At 39.0% G+C, this 13582-nt stretch overlaps 1 protein-coding gene across 13 annotated transcripts in view; it reads right to left on the reverse strand.

The window, feature by feature from the left end:
• DMD (dystrophin) overlaps positions 1 to 13582 on the reverse strand; it is a 1717438-nt gene that overhangs the window by 53236 nt on the left and 1650620 nt on the right. For 9 of the 13 annotated variants that reach the window (XM_035001266.1, XM_035001277.1, XM_035001248.1 and 6 more), the window contains 6 exons: positions 12214 to 12325; positions 10706 to 10842; positions 9952 to 9990; positions 5630 to 5695; positions 4447 to 4512; positions 1600 to 1758 (listed from right to left, as the gene is read on the reverse strand). In XM_035001266.1, the coding sequence (XP_034857157.1) occupies positions 1600 to 1758; positions 4447 to 4512; positions 5630 to 5695; positions 9952 to 9990; positions 10706 to 10842; positions 12214 to 12325 (579 nt within the window). The remainder of the gene's footprint in view (positions 1 to 1599; positions 1759 to 4446; positions 4513 to 5629; positions 5696 to 9951; positions 9991 to 10705; positions 10843 to 12213; positions 12326 to 13582) is intronic. The other 4 variants (XM_035001221.1, XM_035001310.1, XM_035001327.1 and 1 more) reach the window with 2 other exon arrangements.

Consider the following 13582-nt stretch of genomic DNA (forward strand, 5'->3'; position numbering starts at 1 on the left):
GTGCCAGGAACTCTAGGGGACCATTACGAGGATGAAGACACAGTCCTTGACCCAAAGGCATTCACGGTCTTGTTAGAGAGAGGCAATGGGAATAACTAATAAAAAGGCAAACCAGTCAGGGAGTTCTCTGAGAAAGGTTCACATGACTCAGAGAATATAGGCAAAAGATCGATTACTTCCAAATGTCGGGATCTAACAGTGCTCTATGGAGAAGATTATTTTGAGGAAGGTCATGGTGGATGGGTAGGACTCCCTCATCAGATATGGAAGGGATGGGGGTTAGTGGGTAGGCTGAGAAGCAAGCTTGAGCTTGACTCAGAAAGTGGATGAGAGCAGGATGTATTCAGAAACAGCTGCTACAGCAACGTGGCTGGAACACAGGCACAAAGGAAGATAATGTTGTAAAAGGAAGTCAAAAGAAAATTCTGGAAGGTTTTAAGTGCTCAGCTGAAAAGCTGGATTGTTTTTTTTTTCTAGATGCAGAAATGCAATGAAGGAAGAATGCCATGAAGGGTCTTGGTTCCGGAAAGATACACAATTCAGGTCGGTATGGAGGATTTATTAGAGGGGCGAGAAAGAGAGTAAAGAGAAGACAACTGGATAAGAGCATGGCCACAGGTCAGGGGTTTTAAGAGCTAGATGGAGGACAGTGGCGGTAGAAAGCAATGGATGAATGGCAGTTCGCTTTTTCATCTTGAGGTGACCTACTCCCCCCCAGGGCACCAGTTCTCAGACACACTGCGCTGTCTAGATTCACAGGTCTTGGTGCCTTGGGCTAAAGCGAAGAGATAAAGGTTCTTAAGTCCCACAAATTTGAGCAACTGCTCCTTTAAAGACTTGCCTGGTGGCATTTGTCTAAAGAAGGCACAGTGAGGTAGAAGTGATCATACGTAAAAGCCTTTCTTAACCAAGAGACCTGTGATATAATAAATGTAACACAAAAGTCAATGTCCAATGATTTCTATTTTCCTGACACCACAGAGTACCCCCAGATTTTGACACCTGTGTCCTCTCTGCTGTCATTGTGAATCTTCTTCAGGCTTTTCACTTCTAGGGTTTCTATTTCTCCGCGAACAGCTTTTTCAGATGATGACTGACAACTGGAATGGTCTCACTAACCTGCTATGATGGTGAGCATTAGTGATTTCCGTGTTTGAGGATGGAAAATAAGATGAATGAATTCGTTCCCAGATCCGACCAAGCCAACGAACCTACTTTCTTAAATGCTTTGAGATAGACAATATGGCCAAATATATGTACAAATCATATAATCGTGAAATTAAAGGACTTGCTTTGTTCTTAAATTCTATTCTCAAATACATAATCAAAGCCTCTGAAACACATGCAACAAATCAGTCACCATGATTAGCATTAATTCCTCTCACCCCTAAATTAGGACTTCTTAATTATACTATCGCATTCATTTTCTTCTTGCAGGTAACAAAAAAGGAGAGAGAGAGAATCTGTAAATGGAGCTAAACAGATTATTGTAGAAAACAATTAGACACAGAATGACTAAGTGAAGATTCCTGGTGCTTTTCTATGTGCGCACGTGTATGCACTCTGCATACCAATGACAAAGCTAGAAAGAAAACTCACCTGTTTTCTTCCTCAAGATCTGCTAGGATTCTCTCTAGCTCCCCTCTTTCCTCACTCTCTAAGGAAATCAAGATCTGGGCAGGACTACGAGGCTGGCTCAGGGGGGAGTCCTGGTTCAAACTTTGGCAGTAATGCTGGATTAACAAATGTTCATCATCTCTGGAAAATAAAATCAAAGGTTTTGGTTTTTTCTCCCCCTTATTTTGCTTTGGGGGTCAGGGACTCAGGTGTGAATTTAAAAATAGAAACATTTGCTCTTAACCATTAATTAGACCCCTTTTCCTATTTCTAAAGACATTTTGAGACTTTTGAGCTTGTGATCTATGATCTTATTGGTGACAATTCAAAGTATTTCTTGCTCAAATTTTCAAATGAATTTGATTGGCCTATTTACATGGGCAAATGAGTAGCAGAATTACAGAAATACTGGGACTCTTACGTTGACTGTTCAACCAACAGTTAACAGATATTAAAAGACATAACAATGGCTCTATAATGCTTTTACTACCAAGCCTGTCAAGATAATCTGTTCACTAACCCACGCTCTTGTTGACAATGACCAGGAAAAACAACCCTGCAGCCTTTACAATAATTAATATTTTTTTCAGGGGAGGACAATGTGACCACAAAGTGTTGCTTTGCTAATAAGCCAGTTTGAACTTACAAAAGCCATAGAGGCAAGATGGTAACAATAATGAAACTGGAGACAAATGATGGTTTCATTCAATTATTGTTCAGAGAGAAAAACAAAAACTAGAAGGAAAAAAAAAAGCCACTGGGATGACTAATTAAAAGAAGACTGAGCATCTCATTCTTTAGAATAGCTTTTAAGGACTAATCTTCAGGAACAAAGAAGCAAAAGGCTTACATTTGGGGAGGCAGCTGCAATGTTTCCTTAAAACTAGGAACTCTCTAATACACAGGAGAAATTATTTTCTAAATGTATTGCTCCTAGCTCCTTAGAAGCCTGTGCACATCTAAGTTATAAGAACTTCATTCTGTTCTTAATGAGAGGCTAAAGCTCTTTGTTTCTCGTTAGATATGAGTAGGATGGTATGTTAATATTCCCCTCTCTAAGTCTTCTGAGTTGAAAAACAATTCATGTATTCAGGAAAAAATGACTTAAATGATTTTGGTCTGTCAAGCCAGGTAATTGGTTGAGAAGTGAAAAGTTGTCTAAAAATAATTATTGGGTGTTAAAAACCAACATTTAAGTGAAGTCAACCAATCCCCCAAACAACTTACCCAGATCTGCCCCCAAAAGGTCATGGTAAAGTTTTACCATCTAATACGGAGTCAAAATGCATTTTATGCCCTCAGAATGAGCTAAAGCTAAATTTCATTTAACAATTGTAAAAAGATGTTTTACTACCTAATTTATTATCCCTCTTCCCAAATTCTGAAATTTTATTGCAAGAACTTCCTGTGTTTAATTACAACAGAGCTATAATTAAATTTCTCTTACTGTTCTCTCAGGCAGGCAGTCAACGGCAGCCATTATTATACAGATACAACTTGAAATGATTTGAATGTGCTAGAGCTTCTAATCACCAAAAGTGGTGACACAAAGAAGCAAATCATTCAGGTTGTTTACATTTGGTTGATTCTTTGGCCACATATTTTCCTGTCAAAGTATTTTATATACTAAACCTACTAATACTTATCCCCATAACTGAGAGAGAGAATGTACCACAGTTACTTTTGTTTGGGGAAAAGGTTGTTTTCGTTTTAAGTAACTCAGTCATATACAAACGACTGAGTGTCGACTTGATTCAACACTCACCTTGGCAGGTGATCACCTTTAGCTACCAGATGATTTGTTCTCATGTCTTCAATAACCAGCTATGTATACATGCCACTCGGATACTATTTCCCTCAGCCTAATCCTTACAAAGGCTCTTGCCTTATCGGAGTGTGACGCTGGGCTGCCACACCAACGACATGATAAATTTACCACTCATTCTTCCCTTTGCCTAGATTCTCCATGACAAAGTGGTGAGACATCCGTAACTTATCGAAGTAGAGACACTGCTGTGCTTTGAATAGATTTTTTTCCCCCTCTCTCTAAATTATCTATTCGGTTAGCAGATCCTTATCTTTTCCTACATATTAGCTTCTTAATCGGCTCCCTCCACCTCGGGCCCTTGGTTCATGGCACTGTTCCTCTGTGTTCCTCAATATGAACACTTCCCCAACTCAGTAAGAAAGACACTCTTTCCCTGTTACCATTTCTGGCACTGCGCTCTCTCTTCCCTTCTATTTGACAGGCCTGGCTTATCAGTCCACTAGACAACTTCGACCTAAATTTGTACTTCCTCTTCTGAAACCCTTCACCAGATTGCCTCACCTGATTTAGCTAGCGAAGATGCTAAATCACAAAAATCTACTACTTCGGATCTCTGAAGGAAAATGCCCAACTAACCTACCAGATGGGAACACCAATGCAACCATACCAAGATTACATGTCCGCTCCCGGAGTGGAGAAAATACTACTTAGCCATCACTTTTAAAAATTAATATCCAACCCCTTTAAATATCTGGCAGGTTTGGTCAAAGATTAAGCATTTCGTATAATTTCCATATTTGAGCCTCTGCAACTTGTGATAATCCGGTATTAAATAAGGCCCACTGTTTTTGCTACTCTGGAATACCAGTAATGCCACATTTTGGATGAGCTCATTCCGTGTCAGGTGGTTAAGAGTCAAAGGAAAAAAAGTCAACGAATGGCTCCTTGAAAGATCAAGTGAGTCTAATGCTAATTCCTATCTTCTGCACTACCCTACCTCTAAAGCCCTCAAAGCAATTTCATCGTCAGGAACATTTTGTAAAAAGAGACAGGATACTTACATGCTCTCATTAGGAGAGATGCTATCATTTAGATAAGATCCATTGCTGTTTTCCATTTCTGCTAGCCTGATAAAAAACGTAAAAGCTCATTAAAACTTATGTGATTTCTTAGAATCTATTCAAGACCTAATCGAACATTCCTGAAAACTAAAGGATAAATCATGTCAAGAAGAGAAAGGATTCCTTCAAATTAAAGAATGTGTGTGTTGCCCTAACCATTTGACGCAGTGAGTGGTGGACCCCAGCTAGTTAGGAGCTTTACATTTATGCTATAAATTAAAAGGGAAGTTGTACTTGGTTGTTTTTTTCTTCTTCTTCTTCACAAATTGATCTTGCTTTCACCGAGAGCAGGCCTTTGTTTTTACAAGAAAAGCTTCCCTACCAACAAATACACTGTACCTTCACTACCCCTTGTTTTTTAAAGACAATTAAAGCTTTCCCCTGATGACAGACTTATATAGCTAGTTAATGCTTCCCACGGTTGACAAACACGTTTAGCAGTTAGACTACTGATAAAGGATGGACTCATAGCAAGCTCTCTGAACAGTCTGCCAATTTTTACCTTCAAAAACCTCCTTCCCCTCAGACAATAATAAAATCTTCTTACCACTAAAAAATAAAAAAAGTTAACCAAACTCTCACAGACTTCTTTAACGAGCATAAGATAGCTTACAATTAGCAATTCGGTTTTTAGGCATAAAAATTCGCTGAAACACAAAGAAGGTGGGACAAAAAGTTGCACGGATTAGGAAAATTAATTATTCTTTTCTTTACAGCATCTGATGCTAAATAAGCACGCAAATAGAAAGCTAATGCTTTCATATGCTCTAGAGAACATAGTATCATTTCTTCACCCATGGATGGTTGGTCTAGCAGTTTTCTAAGAAGGTGAGATGATTTCTAAGCCAATTCTTTAAACGTGCTCCATATGCAAAACATAGCAAAGCTATCAGAAATGTTTAAAGGCCAGGATGAAGGGAGATTGTTCTGGACTAATGCTCTTACTGGTGTTCAAAAACAGCATGCAGTGGAATGGCATGCAAGTTAGAGGGCAAGTGGATTAGTAGAAATCAGACAAGATTGGGGGGGAAAAAGAAAAGGTTTGTTTCAAATGATTATAGGTTAGCTTTCCTTGGTTAGTTATTTCAATCAATATTTGCCTGGCATTCAACTAGTCTCATACCTGCTAGCATAATGTTCAATGCGTGAATGAGTATCATCGTGTGAAAGCTGAGGGGACGAGGCGGGCCTATAAGGCAGAAAATGTGATTAGTCACAGATACCATCCATTAATGGAGAAAAAAAAACCCACCACACAGTCATGTTATATATATGGCCTAAAATGCTTTTCTTCTAATGCTGTGGATAATGCACACATTTGGTTGTTCCTATATCTTAGATATATCATCAACTATTTTAAATCCAAGGTTGAGAGGTAATTTCTCATACTTCTCATTTTTTTTCCCAAAGCCATCAAAAGAGATCAAAATCTTCTCTGGAATGTTTCAATTATAGAAGGGTGGACGATCTCTTTGTGACATTTTTTCCTCCTACCTTGTCATTTCTTACATCCTATAGTTCTGAGACTATGTTGGCACTAGGTGGTTAAAAATTTTAAGTAGTTTCCCCCCCCCCACGCCATTTATTAGCTGCCTTCTTACTGAATGGAAACTGTACTTTTGCTTAGTACGTTTACAGTCAACGATTTTAATTCCCAGGAGGCCAGGCCAGGCTCTGTTAAGATCCCACACATCAGGATATCTTGGTCTGTGCTGTTTTGTAAGGAAGTAACATATCCACCAATGTAGTACAATTTAGTAGCAGGATCATATTACTACTTCACAAAATAAAACTGAATGACCCACAATGATACTGCGATGTTTTAAAAAAAGAACGACTAAATCCAATAAAATGTCACAATATCTGCAGTATTTCTTAGTAGGGATACTGTGTGCTAACATACAGAGAAGAAAACTAGAGGGGAGCGTTAGCATGAATAGTCCATATGCTTTTGGGGTGTAAAACCCTACTTTTTTTTTTTTAAGCTCCAGAGACTAAGAAATTTGGTAAGGTTAATATTTTCCCTACCCTTTTGTATCTGATCTATTAACTACCCTTGAAGTTTTTATGGTATCTTTTGGATTAACCTTAGGAAAAAAAAATCCATCTGTTCTGAAAACCAGTTTGGACTTGTGCTTTTCGGTCGTAAATGGAATAAGACAAAAGTTCTCTTCCATTTCTGTCCTGACACAGAAAGCCCGTACATAAAGGCATGGATCCAAAAGTCCCCAGTAACCTATTCAGTGAGGACTGGTTTAGCCCAGCGTCTAAACATCATTAATGGATGTGGTCAAAACACTAAGAAGAATACATTTGTTTTTACTTATATGGAAAAAAACAACAACATGTAGTTATCTAGGCTTACCTAGGAAATAAGCTCGAAATCCCTATTCCTTAAAGAAGACACGCAATCCTAAAATGATTACAACACAGTATAGGAAACAACTAGGGAACTGAGATCTTCCTTGAAATATAAATGTCTCATTTATGAAACCAGTGTTGTCTAGGTCAAGTGTCACTCTAATCCAATTTGTAATGAACTACAAAGACCTTTAAGCTGTCATGAGGAAACAAGGATGGCCACCCAATTTACTAGGCAGATCCAAAGATTTCCGTGTGAATCTTCACTCTAGTTTGGTAGAGTTCACATCATTTCTTAGAATCCTGGAATAGTGCATTAGAAAAATGCTAAGGTTTGTTTTAAAATATTCACAGCAGGTCAAAATAATTTAGTACTTGGATCATTTAGTTTATAAGCCCTATCTTCAGGAACAAACCAGTTTTTCATTTACATACTTCTTTTTTTTTTCTCATTTACATACTGCTGATAAGCTAAAAGTCTACCAGGAAGAAAATGGTTAAGTGTTTTCCTTTCTAATGGTTGCTACCTTGGTAGTGTACAGAAGAAAGAAAACCTGAGACCTTTGAGCATAACTATACCAAGAAAACTAGGCATGTAAATCCAAAACACTTTAGTAAAATCTTATACAGAAAATATTATGCAGCACTTTAATTCTTAGCCTTGAGGCTAATTCCATGTGATTTTTGTTATTAAGTAGCACCTAACACAGCATGCATAAGCACAGGAACTCCTAAAAAAAAAAAAAAAGAAGTACCCTAAAGGAGGTACCTATTAGACCAGAAAATGAGCCAAAAGGGAGTACTGTTCAGAGAAGGAGCATTTAAAAAACCAAGAATAAGTAGAAAACCACTTAGTCCAGAAACAAAACTAAATGCAAAGCCTTCTGAAACACTTTTCCGAGAGATGGTAAGAACACTGTTCTCCCTTCCTACTTCCTACACACTAAACGATATACCCAGAAGGATTAGTCCTGTTATTATTAATGGCCAATTCCATCCCCACCCACCACCGGTTTCTCTTTTGTGAAAACTCCATTAATAAGTTTTCATCCGTTTAGGTTTCAAAGCAGAATAGCTCAAAGGATACTGTTTGTCTCATTTCTGGGCAAACAATATAAAAGGTTTAGGCTAGATTTAGTTATTAAGAAAAATATGACAAATACAGGTAAATAAGGGTTTCCGCTGAGGAAAAACAAAAGATCTGTATCTCAGTCAACATTCAAATTCTGTGATCCACATGAGAATCTGTTAACATCAGAGGGAATTCTTGCAAAAATGAAGCCACCTCAGGACCTGGTTCTTCTGTCTAAATAGGAGAGCTCTGCAATATATTTTATAAATTATTTAAAATCCCCTGAGTAAAGACTTTAATAAAAATGCTGGTATTAAAGAAATAGGGACCATAGCCTGCTGGGTCTGGTTTTCTTCCTCAAAAGGATAATTTCCCACTATTTCTGAATAATTGAACAGACTTTTTATAAAAAGGCAAAGTGATTCTATGTTTTAGTTTCTAGAGGAAGATACTTTAATATAGGATGTTATTAATTTGATAGTTCTTCAAAGTTGAAGACAAACACCCTCTACTTAAAATAAGTGACATTAAACTCACTTGTCATGTTTTTTCTCATTAGTTGATATATTCAATAAACTTTTTTTTTCCATTCAAGGAATTGTTATTTTTTGCTTATCATTTTGTGTTACCTCTATCCATGCATTTTTAAAGTTATTCTGTAGCACATTTGCCTTTTGGATATTTCAACTGGCTAAAACTTATTCCAACACAGAATAAATCCATTCACTTAGTGAGGATTTCAGTCCATCAGTTTGTTTCGAAGTTTTTCATTTAGGAAAGGTTCAAACTTCTATAAATAAATAAACTACCTGGGGTTTTGGGAAAACAATTACCTACGAATAGCAAAAAACCAGAAGTGAATCTAAATAATTCCCCTTGATGAGTAAAAAAATCAGGTATAGGTACCATATCTCAAAATTAAGGGGCACAATAATGCAGCTTTAACAAAGAAAGGGACGCCTTACAATTCTTTTAGGCCAATAAAGACTTAAAATAAACCTCAATTAATAACTTGCATTTATCACTACAGGATTTTTAAAAAAGGATATACTTTAAATTAAATTACATGGTGGAGCAATAAAAGAGACCCAATAAAAATAAATTGAGTTCTTCTAAATTGGTCATTTCCTTCTCTCTATAATAGAGCTGTCTGACTTTAAATATTTTAATTAAGTACGCTCTGAAATAACAAAACTTTGTTATAAAAACTCCACACAATGTAACTTTAAAACAATGCACGCTTTGTTTGCTAATATATAAATCACCGACTCCCCAGAGTTTTCTAATAACATTATAAACTCTAAGATAAACCAATTATCTGTTGGTATCTAATATTAGCATTATTAATGTACACCAATAGTGTATAGTATACTTTCCTTCCAGTTGTAAATGTATAACTATTTACGAGCTGAATATTTAGTTTGGAGAGGAGAGCAAAGTGAGTTTAGTTCAAAACTGAGAAACTCGTGTGTATATGTGTATGAAGATTAGTCCGGTAGCATGATAAGAAGTACACACACCTGACTGAAATTATTCCATCAATCTCCACATCCTACTATAAAACAAATTCTGCTGATTTGTAATGGTCCACTTGTAACAGGCCCTAAAGAACAAACCGTCATCCTTTTGAAAGTCCTGAAGTATTGAATCTCAAAAAATATGGCTCAAGAATGTTGTTATGCAATCAGAGGAGCTTATCATGGAAGAATACGTAAACATGTCTCTCAGGAACAGAACTAACAACCCATTTGTTTCTTTGATGACTGACTCCAGGCCAGGATGTCTGCTGGTTAAAACCTGACCAGGTAGGGACCTGGAAACCTCACTCTGATTCTCCCGCTCTGTGGTGGATGGCACTCTAAACGTCTTACCGCGGGAAGGAAAAAAATGAAATGAAGGAAGGGAAATTAATGTGTCCTTAAAAACCAAACCAAACCAACAGAAAAAAAAATTGTCAAATCAAGCAAGCAAATGTGTTGGTGGTAGCAGCCCCCTTCAGCAGAAGTACTCACGCAGAATCTACCGGCCAGAAGTTGATCAGAGTAACAGGACTGCAAAACAAAAAATGAGGTGGTGAAGAGAGACACAGGCAAACTCAGCCACTAAATAAATAAATAAATAAATAAATAAATAAATAAAATGAATTAATTAAAAAAATACTGAGAGGTCAAAATAAATAAAATCCAACCAATTAAGAATGAACCATGAAAGCAACGGCCAAACAAAGGTGGAGAGTGAGGTGAAAGAAAAACAAGTGTGCGATTGCCATCCGTTGGGAAACACGAGAAGGTTGCAGAGAGGTGGAGGTATCATCATTTTGATCATGAGAATCATTGCTACTTACTGTGACGAAACTTCCTGTGAGTGTCTTTTCTTTCAAGGAGATAAAAGCAACTAGGTATGACCACACAATCAGATACAAAAAGACAGACGCCTAGTGATTTGTGAGGGAGGAAGACCGAAATGAAAGACTGGAATCACTCATTTGTAAACAGTCCCATATTTCTTATAAGGGAATTCGTAGCTGTCGTGTACTTTCTTTCCTGTGAGATCAGGTTTCACTTTGGAACAGGTAAGTGTCACGGGACAACTAACGTGGGAAAATGGCAATTGACCATCAGCTTGTTTTTCTCTTTTCGGCTAAAGTAAATCTAAAGAAAGAAATAGGAGAGACTGTTTGCATTTGGGAGTGAAGGAGGGCATTCAGCTGAGAGGAGCTCAAATATATGTCAAATGAGAGACTGCTTTGCGCTCGCCACTACTCACGTTTCCATGTTGTCCCCCTCTAAGACCGTCTGCACTGGCAGGTAGCCCATTCGGGGATGCTTCGCAAAATACCTTTTGGTTCGAAATTTGTTTTTTAGTACCTTGGCAAAGTCACGAACATCTTCTCCCGATGTAGTCTGAAAGGGAAAGTGCACTGAGCTCAGACCTACAAAAGTACGATCTCAAGGTAAAAGAGTACTCACTCCAGTGCTCTGCTTCAGCGCACTTGTTCCGTAACTGAAGAGACAGTGGGGGTCAAGAGCCAAGTCTATAGACAAAAACAGGGCCGGGCATAGCAGTAACTAGTAACTCTCCAAGGCTCCGACCGCCTGTAAAATGGCTGCAGTAATATCTCAACAAGTTGTTATGGCGAAAAACAAGTGTAGCAACTACGAGGGCTACTCGATCAATGGGAGTTTGTAGAACTCTTAAGTTGATCTTAAGTTTGGCCACACTTTGCAGTATTTTAAAAACGATTCTGTCCACAGTGATGTCACGTTTCACCCACTGAGTATCATTCTATTCACTGCGTGGCTCATTCTTCATCACTGAATGCCTTTGTAAGAGGAATCCAAGTGAGAGAGACAGCGAAAGACCTGGGTCATCGCTCTAATGATGGAAGAGAGAAAGAAAAGCATAAAAGTTCGAGAGCAGAGCTTCTCAAACTTTGCTGTGCATGGCATCCACCTGCAGATCTTGCGAAAATGCAGGGCGGATTTACGAAGCCAGGGGCAGGGCCTGAGCTTTTGCATTTCTAGTAAGCTCCCAGGTAATGTCAGTGCCACGGAGCGGGCACTATTCAGTGCCCGCTCCGTGGCACTGAATAGCAAGCAGGTAGTGTTTAAAGAACATCACATTTACACCCATGTGTGTCTGACCACCAAGTCTATGTCCTTTCCACGTCACCAGCGATTCTTTCAAAGTTCTATGAGCCAATGAACGCTTCCCCAAAACAACATCTTGGGAGAAAGCTCCACCTCCTAATTATAGAGCCTTGGGCAAATTATTTAACCTTAAGACCGCAGAGTCCTCATCTGTAGGAAGGGGATGATAATAGTAATACCTACTTCACAGAGTAGTTTAAAAGGCAAAGGCACATGCATGTACATATATATGTATATATACATACACAAATAGTAAAAATAAATAAATAAATAAAAAGGCAAATGCCTAGCATGAGTTAAGCAAGACTGACTGAAAGCAATGGATAAGAGGTTCAGAGGAACCCCACATCACCCCCTACCCCAACACCCAGCACCGCCCCAAGGCCATGAAACGTCTCCACACAACTGCTAGGGCTGTGCAAAATCAACGTGAAAACGTCTTCTCGGCACCACCCCACGCACTAGGATCAAGTAAATCTGGAGCCTACAGTGAGGAGCCACTTTAGCTGGGGAACATCCGGGGAACTCATAAACCCCAGCATCACACATCATTTGCAATACTGTGCAGAAGGGAAACTCCTTCCAGGCGAGCAAACTCTCACGCCAGGGAGGCATCTGACTTACCGGAGTGCAGTATTCCACCATGGGGTAGTGCATTTTATGGCCTTTTGCAACCCGACCAGAAAAAAAGCAACTTTGGCAGATGTCATAGTTAAAGTGCTTTAGACTCCTGTACCTGGTGAAAAACAAAAACAAACACATATGTATTTCTTCAAATCCAATTCCCAAAGAACGTTCTTTAGTAAACCTTCTTCCACATGGTCTTAATTCATGAAACAGAATGCAATGTTCATTAATCCCACAGGTAAGTGATTAACTTCCTCCATCTACATATCTCTGGTGCTCCTCCTTCAGTATCAAAACATTCTGGCAGGAAGACTATCCTATAAACATATGGAAGGAGGGAAGAAAACTTCAGCTCTCATTTAAACTCCACGAGGAACCCTTTCAGATTAAGTAGGAAGATACTGGCAACCTTCCAGTCTTTTGAAGACCAAATGCAAGATTTTGAAAGAACTTCCAGGAGAGAGAGATGGATGCCCTGCAGGCCCCCTACCCATTCTGGGGACAAACATTTTTCTGAAGCAATTATTTTCAAAACAATTTATCATGAGGAAGCAATTTCACAAAATAAAGGCAAATGAAACAAGGACTCTCACTGAAAATGCATCTTGCTTTAATCACATTTTCTGATTGACTGGCATGATTCACCTCCAGGTAGTTACTTGGATAATCTCTTTTATGTCTCTCTCTTCAGAACCGCCCCCACCCCCTCACCCTGCACCACCACGTTACCCACAAATGATAAGTGAAGCCCCAAGAAAAGACAAACTGGGGCTGGCTAAAAGCAGCTGTAATCTGTAAGTACGAGGTGGTACGTCCGCCCCCATTCTCAGCAGACGCTATTATTTCCTATTCTCCCTGCCTTTTGCTTTCTCAGATAAGAATGCTAGCCAATTCAAATAAACATATTCCTTCTGCCACATATGGGGATGTGGGGAAAAAGCTACCTTTTTTAGATCCCAACCATCTTTTGAGAGGGGGAGGAAGAAAGAGAAGCGCCGCTTCCCGAAATAATCTAATTCGATAAGGGCAAAAGAATTAAAGGCAACAGCACTCTCAGATCCTCCAAAGCACCCCCCTTTCCTATTTTGTGAAACCTCCCTCTGCACATAAACCTCACTAGCTAGCCAGGGAAGCTGACAGCAGAAAGGTAAGTGTTGGAACGCAGTCCCCTGCGGTTTCCCCTCCCCATCTCCCCTGGCATTGTTTGTAGGGGCCAGAAACCAGGAAGGAAGGAAAACTGTGTCCTTTGTGAGTACCGTCTACTCAGGGTTGTCCAGCTAGGCTTTAGAAACCTCTAAGGGTTTTTGCGAAAACCTCTTGGTCACAACATGAGGTACAGAAGGACAAACACCAGGGGTAAAAGAGG

The sequence above is a fragment of the Mirounga leonina genome, unplaced genomic scaffold, assembly GCF_011800145.1.
Source record: "Mirounga leonina isolate KUSES-001 unplaced genomic scaffold, KU_Mleo_1.0 Mir_101595, whole genome shotgun sequence".
Classification (NCBI taxonomy): domain Eukaryota; kingdom Metazoa; phylum Chordata; class Mammalia; order Carnivora; family Phocidae; genus Mirounga; species Mirounga leonina.